Source organism: Nicotiana attenuata, chromosome 4 (genome assembly GCF_001879085.1).
Source record: "Nicotiana attenuata strain UT chromosome 4, NIATTr2, whole genome shotgun sequence".
NCBI classification, from domain to species: Eukaryota; Viridiplantae; Streptophyta; class Magnoliopsida; order Solanales; family Solanaceae; genus Nicotiana; species Nicotiana attenuata.
In genome coordinates, this window is record NC_031992.1 from 3,670,958 (window position 1) to 3,679,929 (window position 8,972).

At 38.2% G+C, this 8,972-nt stretch overlaps 1 protein-coding gene across 2 annotated transcripts; it reads right to left on the minus strand.

The window, feature by feature from the left end:
• On the minus strand, window positions 614–7,600 carry LOC109224843. Of its 2 annotated transcripts, none has more exons than XM_019389399.1 (3): window positions 7,342–7,600; window positions 1,623–1,793; window positions 614–838 (listed from the first exon to the last, which is right to left on the minus strand). In XM_019389399.1, the coding sequence occupies exons 1-3, from the start codon at window positions 7,423–7,425 to the stop codon at window positions 827–829; spliced, it is 267 nt and encodes an 88-aa protein (XP_019244944.1). In that variant the 5' UTR covers window positions 7,426–7,600; the 3' UTR covers window positions 614–826. The 2 variants fall into 2 exon arrangements, with proteins under 2 accessions (XP_019244944.1, XP_019244943.1); XM_019389398.1 differs by having other exon boundaries at window positions 614–848; window positions 7,342–7,564.

Sequence of the window (8,972 nt, forward strand, 5' to 3'; positions counted from 1 at the left end):
AATTGAATTACTTGCAGTTAACGAGTTTTGAAAGGACTATGTTAATAATATCATTGAAGGAGTAACAATATGAAATTTATGTCAAAATCAGAACAACAATTTATTCTTTTAACCAAATCTCATGAATTTAGTTCTTAGTTTTGTTGTGTCTGTATAATCAATTCTCATTTAAATTGGGACTTTTTAAAGTAAGTATGATTTAATTAAAGGAATATTTTAAAGGAAATAACATGTGCATATCTCTTGTATTTAGATAGCTATATGGCAGAAATCTTTCATGCTAAAATAAGGGGTGAGAAAAGGAATCCTAAATCTTACAAAAAGTTGTAAGTGAGCGAATGTTTCATGTAATCAATTAAAATTTGATAACAAAAAGGAATGCGTATGAGGAAAAAAAGGACTTCAAAACCTAAAGGTAATGGAAAGAATCCTAAACATTAGGGAAGTAATTAATTATCTATTTCTAAATATAAGAAAAATAATTAAACATTTATTCTCAGATATTAGGAAATATTAAATGACTATTTCGTCTAATGTGAAATCAATTTTTAAAAAGGTAAAAAAGGCGAACGACATTTCGCTAAAGGCCTTCGTGTTTTTAATATAGTAAGTATAAGTATAAATATAGATATAGAATAAATATCTACAATGTTACACAATACCGATCAATTAATTTAACATTTAATGATTCAAAGAACAGAAAATCCGTATATAAAAAGTAATCAAAATTCGGAAATAGAAGTTAAATCCAGAAAGACTATTATCTAACTTGTATGACTTTTCTTTTCGATGCTTGACTTGCTCAAAACAATAACTCCGAGAACAATCAGTGCAGCACCTGCAAACCACTACAAAAGTAATACCAATCAGTCACCAAATGGCCTAATTTTCATCATATATGGCAAGATGATATAAACTAATACTCATAGCAATCATATAACCACACATTTCTGACTTAATTAAAGCTTCAGATTAACTTTAACCTAGCTACAAGTTCTTTGGCATTTTATTGTAAATCAGTGGTGTGTCTACATCTGACTTGAGGGAGGCAATTGTTTTGAGAAACTATGTTTCTACCCTGTAAATTTTCTTCTCAGAATTGCTCCTTCCCCATCTCCTCATCCCCCTGAGTCGAATGAAAGGGCTCAGGACTTGAGACTGAAGGCAAGGTAAATACTTAAATTGACAACAAGAACCAAAGCAGTTTATTGACACAAATGGTTAACTTGGATATTGGAATTCTAACTTGTCATATACTTAAATTTTTGGGGACCTAAAGCAGAAGCTAGATTTCTTCACTTACACAGAGAAGCACATTAATTTTAGTTGGCCTTTTTGATTTTATTAGTTGATAAATCTATGACTACCAAAATCGTGCAAAAGTTAATCCTGCTATGTTAATAGGTTCTAAGATGTAACAGTACAACATAATGACTTCGATAACTTAGGCAGAGAGGACTGAACACGAAATGGGATCAAAAGGCTCATTCTACGTCTAGAGAAATCATAGAAAAGTTAATCCACAATATAAGGACTTCCATCAAATAGGCAGGAAGGACTGAACAAGAAACACGATCAAAGGATCATACGATGTACAGAGAAGCACAAATTTCATAAATTACCTGAATTGGTAGTGGCTCCTGGAAAAGTAAAAATCCAGCCAATCCAGATGATAAAAAGTTGGTTGCAAAGTTTGTCACAGTAGCTTGTAGAGATGATAGAGCTTTAAGGCTATTGACATAGCATCCCCACATTGTGACATTGAATATTACGACACAACCATATTTGATGAGCTGTGAATTTGAGATGACATCGATTAGCCAATATTTCGAGATTGCTTGCCACATTAGAGTGAAGCAGAAACAGGGAATGAGTAAAGATAACATAATGGTGAAAATTTACATAGATAATAGACATTAGATATTCAATGTGTCAAAGATAAGCCCAAAAGTTACCACGAAAATATTGTAGGATCTTAACGGACAGGGATCTATTACAAGTAGACACTAGGAATTAAATAGACAAATATAACATGACCCTTAACCTTATTGTACTGGTATTTCTATTTGAATCAATACAACAGTGTTTGCTTTGCTTAACAGTTCATAACATTTTGGTGCTTTCATTGATTATCTTCCATGGGTGATCCAAAACATTCCATGGCTGACCCTTCACAGTCCACTCCTGGCCGTAGCTCCATTCCGTCGTCGGACATGGCAGCTTTTTGTTCGGTTGTGGAATCGAATCAGCATTTTATGCAGGAAATGGTGTCTCAGATGGCAGCCTTAACTGCTCATCTTAGGCCAACATTTGGTGTTCCTTCTCAGTTTCCGGCGTCGGGTGTCATCGCTCTTTCGTCTACTGCTAGTGGTGCGTCGCCTCTTCTCCGCCACAAACGTGCTTCGATTGAGATAAGTCGTTTTCATGGAAATAACCCAGAGGCTTGGGTCTTCCAGGTTGAGCACTATTTTAATTTTTGCTCCATTGATGAGAATGAGAAGCTCACTGTAGCTTCCTTTTATCTCGACAGTGAGGCCCTTGAGTGGTTCTGATGGCTGCATTGTAACAAGCAATTGGTCGACTGGGACCATTTTGCTGTCATTCGTTTTAAGAAGCGGCAAGTTCTGGGTCCTGAAGGTTGTTTAGCAAAGCTGCAACAATCCACCACCGTCGCTGATTATCAAGCTCTGTTTGAGGCCTTATCAAACGAAACGGTAAGTGTTTCCGATCACTGGTTGATACAGACATTTCTTTCTGGGCTTCGGCCTGATATCCAGTCCTCACTAGTGGCCCATAACCCTACCACCTTAGACCAAACAATTTCCCTGGCCCATACCTATGAACAACGGATTAATTGTGAAAAAGGGCCCATTTATTCTAAGCCATCATACACTAAACCTCAGCCCATTTTGCCTACCCCACCTTCGAGAGCCCTTGTTCCCTTTCACTCCACGTCCAAATCCCCAAACACTAAGCTGCCTCTGAAACGCCTCTCGCCAGCGGAAGTGCAACAATGACGTGAAAAGGGGCTTTGCTATTACTGCGATGAACGATATTCACCGGGTCACAAATGTAAAACATTACCTCAGCTTCTTCTATTAGAAGAGGGTCCTTCGGATCCTAACATTCCTCCAGATTCCTTTGTTACAGATGAAGTTTTAGCTGAGGAATTACAATGTCTCGAGGTCCAGCAGCACTCTGCGATTTCATATCATGCATTGGCAGGTGGGAATTCCTCCACTACCCTGCGTTTTAAAGGTGAAATTAATGGTTCTCATGTCCATGTCCTCGTGGATGGGGGAAGCATAGATAACTTTATTCAACCCTGTGCTGCTAAGTTTTTGAATCTAAAGGTGGAAGCCACACCTCGATTTTCGGTGGTAGTTGGCAGTGACCAAAGGCTTCCTTGTGCGCAGTGTTTTGGATATAGCATGCGGCGACAAATAGCGACGAGGGCCCGCTTCACTGAGGCGAGAGGTGCGCAGCGAAGCGCTCGCCTTTTTGATGTGAAGCGACGATTTATACAAAAACATAAAATATTATATACATATAACTAAAAACTCAATAACAATAACATATTAATAAATATATCATTCAAAAATTAAAGACTCAATGGATATTCATAGACTCATAGTAGATTCATATGCAATTAATTCTACTCTATAAGACTATAAATCTATAATTGAAAAAACAAAGCAACAAATAAAATAAAGCTACTGCTCTGCTCGATTTTGAAAAACAGAGCAACAAAAAAAATAAAGCTACTGCCTCTGCTCGATTTTGAAAAACAGAGCAACAAAAAAAAAATAAAGCTACTGCCTCTGCTCGATTTTGAAAAACAGAGCAACAATTGAAAAAACAGAGCTGAAAGAGATGATGGAAGAAACAGAGCAAAGAACCCAAAAACAGAGCAAAGAAAGAAAGAAAAAAGAAGAAAAATAGAGCAAAGAAAGAAGAAGAAAAACAGAGCTGAAAGAGATGATAGAAGAAAGAAAAAAAGGACGGCACATGGAGATTCTGTGTGAATTATCGCGCCCTAAATGCTATCACCGTAAAGGATCGTTTCCCTATCCCGACCATTGATGAGTTGTTTGATGAGCTTCATAGCGCGAGGAATTTCTCAAAGTTAGATTTATTATCAGGTTATCACCAAATTCGTGTCCGACCCGAAGATATACCAAAAACAACATTTCGAACTCATGAGGGCCATTACGAGTTCTTAATCATGCCCTTCGGGTTATCCAATGCTCCGTCAACTTTTCAGGCCACCATGAATGCGGTGTTTAGGCCACATCTTTGACGATTCGTTTTAGTATTCTTCGACGATATTCTAGTTTACAATGGATCATGGGAATTACACTTGGAGCATTTGTCTTTGGTTCTCCAACTTCTGAGAGACCAATAGTTGGTGGCAAAAGAGTCGAAGTGCTTGTTTGGGCAAGACCAGATTGATTATATAGGGCATCTGATTTCAGCAAATGGCTTGGCAGTAGATCCCACCAAAATTCAGGGCCATCTTGCAATGGCCTAGCCCTCGAAATGTGAAAGAGATTCGTAGTTTTTTGGGCCTTGCGGGCTATTGCCGAAGATTTATTCGTCAGTATGCCACCATTGTTGGACCTTTGACAGATTTGCTTCGCAAGGAACCCTTTCAGTGGAACGAAGGGCACATGTTGCTTTCGAGACACTCAAACGGGCTTTAGGATCCACTCCAGTCCTTGCCTTCCAGATTTTTCATTAGAATTTCATCTCGAAACAAATGCGTCTGGTACGGGCGTTGGAGCTGTTCTTTCTCAAAAGGGACACCCTATCGCTTACTACAGTCACAAACTATGTCCTCGTATGTGCAAAGCATCCACCTATCATAGGGAGATGTTTGCCATAACTCAAGTTGTCAGCAAATGGAGGCAGTATCTCCTAGGAAGGCGATTCACAATTTATACCGATCAACAATCTTTGAAAAATTTGGCGAATCAAGTGATTCAAACTCCAGAGCAACAACAATGGTTAAGCAAGTTGGTGGGGTATGATTTCAAGATACTTTACAAGCCCGGGAAAAATAACTTGGCTGCGGATGCTTTGTCACAGACTCCTGAAGCCTCATTCCTAGCTATTTCAGGTTGCAAATTTGATAATCACTAAATTGCAGCGCAAAAATCAGTCTCATCCTGAACTTTTAGCGGTGCAATAGCTAGTGCAAAATTCCACAAATGGAGCAGCTGACTATTCTTTTCGTGATGGACTGCTACTCTTTCGGGGGCATTTGGTGTTACCTTCTGATTCTACCCTTCGTTTGCAGTTGCTTGATGAATTTCATTTTTCCTTGATTGGTGGTCATGCGGGGGTCGCACGCACTTTCCACCGCCTTTCCTCCAATTTCTTTTGGAAGGGAATGCAAAAAGATGTTCAGGCCTTTGTGGCTTCGTGTCAAGTTTGCCAACAGATGAAAGATCAATTGAAGTAACCTGCTGGACCGTTACAGCCATTACTAATCCCTGATCTGGTGTTTGAAGAGATCACAATGGATTTTATCACTTGTTTGCCGAGCTCTAAAGAGAAGGCCACCATTATGACTATTGTGGATAAATTATCGAAATATGCTCACTTTATTGCACTTCCCTCCAACTTCACTGCTCAAACTGTGGCCATGGCTTTTGTTTCAGAAATTGTTCGACTTCATGGCCATCCAAAAATCATAATCACAGATCGCGATCCCAGGTTCATGAATTCTTTTTGGAAGGAGATTCATAGGTTGCAGCGTACCACATTGTCAATGAGTTCGGCGTATCACCCTCAGACCGATGGACAATCTGAAGCATTAAATAGGTGTGTCGAACAATATTTACGATGTTTTGTGGCTGACAGCCCCATGAATGGTTTCCCCTTTTGACTTGGGCGGAATATCGGTATAACACGGCTTATCAGACATCGGCCGGCATGACTCCTTTTCAGGTTCTTTATGGTTGTGAGCCCCCTACTTTGGTAACTTATGCCTTGGGAAGCAGCTCCAATGATCTGTTAGAAATTTTTTTGTTGCAGCGTGATGAAGTGATGGAACTTTTGAAGCACAACCTCGCCAAGGCACAATAGAAAACGAAAGAGTATGCTGATAGAAAGCGTGAGCAAGTTGAGTTCGTGGTGGGTGATTGGGTATATGTAAAGTTGACATTCTGTGCTACTTCAACGACACCATAAATTGGGGCAACGCTAATTTGGACCTTTCAAGGTACTGAAGCGGGTGGACTTGGTGGCTTACAAGTTAGAATTGCCCGAGGAATCAAGAATACATCCTGTGTTTCATGTTTCTATGTTGCGCAAGTGTGTTGGCACCCCTGAAAATCAAGTCACACCCTTACAGCTTCAAGATGATACGCAACAGATAAACTCGAACCTTGAGGACAAGGTTCAATCCGGAGATGGGAGTATTGTTATAGCCAATAATACTGATGGGCTCAATATGGAAAGTGGGCTGCAAAAGGAATTGGCAACTTGGCTAGAAGATCTGCCAAGAAGAAGTAAGGGAACAAGAAAACCAACCCAAAAGTTGGTTGATTACGTTTGGAGTGCTGGCTAAGGACTTGGTGTGCAAGGCATCATAGTATTATTATTGGGGACCATTATCTAATATATATAGAATAGTACAAGTAGTGGAAAGACTGGCTAAAAGTTGTTAAGAAATTCCCTCTCCCTCTATGGTCTGTGGCTCTGTTTCCTCTCTCCTGTTTCTTTCTGTCTATCCCTATCTGTATTTCCTTATTTTTGTAGCAGCAAGTGTCCCTTAACCTTATTGTACTGGTATTTCTATTTAAATCAATACAACAGTGTTTGCTTTGCTTAACAGTTCATAATAACACCACAAGATAGTAGTTAATTATAATATGGCAGCATTTAGGTCCAAAATATAATATAGACAAATTAGCAGTTTAAACAGCACAGGGCGATAATTCATGGCTGGACCAAAAATTCTTTCACAAAATAATCCGCCCTTTAATTTCCATTTTATTACTACCTCAATTCATCTCATTTCATCAGATCCTACTTGAAAAAAATATAACGATGTGTTCATTCATACTTGGGGAATTTTGTCATCTGGCAAATGAACCCACCTAATAAGAGCAGATCCTACAACATATGAATTAGGGACACATTATTGACTACTGGATTCATTTAGCATTCTTAATCTTTCTTTGTTTAGCTCCTTGTCAGAGTAAATTGTTCAGATTCCAAACGAAATACTTCTGGATTAATGTAATCACAGACTAGTATAAACATAATTAGAAGGAAAAGAAAATAAAGAAGGAATAATCAATGAAAAGGTTTCTGGTTGTGTGATGGAATTACCTGGGAGGAGAAGAATTTGGCAGAGATGGCAGCAAGAGCAGCGTTGAATCCAGCTGCGACTGCCCACACATAGCCACCCTCCATTTTTGGAACTTAAACTGTAGATCTCACTTGTACTCTTGGGAATTTCATCAAACAGTTCCAGCGCATTAGGAAGAAATAGTCCACCTCATTATCGACTTAGCTCTATGATTTTTTTTTTATTTAAAAAAGAATAATAATATGCGGGAATTATAATGTAAAAGTTATATTTTATGCAGTGATTTTCAATGTAAAAATTATTATGCATTGATACAGCGAGAATACGAGGGTGTTATATATCGATTACTAAATTTATGGGTAATTTAATATTTAAAATGCTTTAACTAGTGTATTATTAGTATACCTATTTTAAATTAAAATAATACAACATAAATATTTCTATAATTTAGAGTGTGTAATTACTTTATAGTCCCAACCAAAAAAAGCATAAAATTATGCATGAATTATCTTTTTACACGACCAACCAAATACTGCATAAATTACAGGATTTGTGCTGTGTTTATTTTTCTTATTCTTCTTAAATCTGTAGAATTTCCGATTAAGCTTACTAATATTTATAGGAAAAAAAATGCGTTTTTCATCCCTTAGTTAAGCAAATTGCACTTTTGGGACAATGGATAAAAGATATTAAGATTACTAGGCCTTTCCAAATCCCAATCGAAATCGGGCATTTGTATCTATACCCGCTTTTTGGGTCATGTTTTAATTTGTGCCCGCTTTGCAAAAAAGATTGCAAGCGTACCCACTTATTCGCGTAACTTCAGCATACGGGGCTGAAGTAGCAAGTCAATCACGCAAAACTTCAGCATTCTAGTAGACGGGCCTGAAGTAGCAAGTGTGCTGAACCAAGTGTGCTGAAATTTTTGTTTGTAATTGCTGAACTTAAGCATAGTAGCTGAAGTTTTGTTCTCTATTTGCTGAAGTTTTTGTTTGTAATTGCTGAACTTAAGCATAGTAGTTTTATTCTCTATTTGCTGAAATTTTTGTTTGTAATTGCTGAACTTAAGCATAATAGCTGAAATTTTGTTCTCTATTTGCTGAAGTTTTTGTTTGTAATTGCTGAACTTAAGCATAATAGCTGAAGTTTTTTTGTCCTGGATTCATTAGTTTTGTCATTAAGCTTTTTCAAAAACTTCAACAGAAGATGCTAAAATTATTTAGTTCATTTATAAAACGTTCAAGTCACTAAATAAGCTAGAAGTTTTTTAGTACCTTGGATAAGACGTTNCTTCGCTTCTAGAAGGAAGTAAGTAGAAGCTGACCCTCCTACATACATTGCAGGGAAGGACCCCTCCAGTGGCATACTTTATGGAGAAAGGCTTCCATCAGCAGGCAGGTATTTCCTTTTCTGAGACCTTCACGTCTTGTTGTCAAACCTTATTCGTATTATAAATTATCTCGCTTGCACATATAATTGGGCTCTTAAGCAACTTCCGGTACGATGAGGTTGCTCGGAGAGGTCTGTCTTATCGAGTTCCTATACTCGATGACCACAAGATGGTTCTACACGGCATCTTGTGTAGAGGGATCTCTGGCACAGACTTCCTTCTTTATGCTCATAGGCTTAACCAACCTAGAGCACGGTGTGC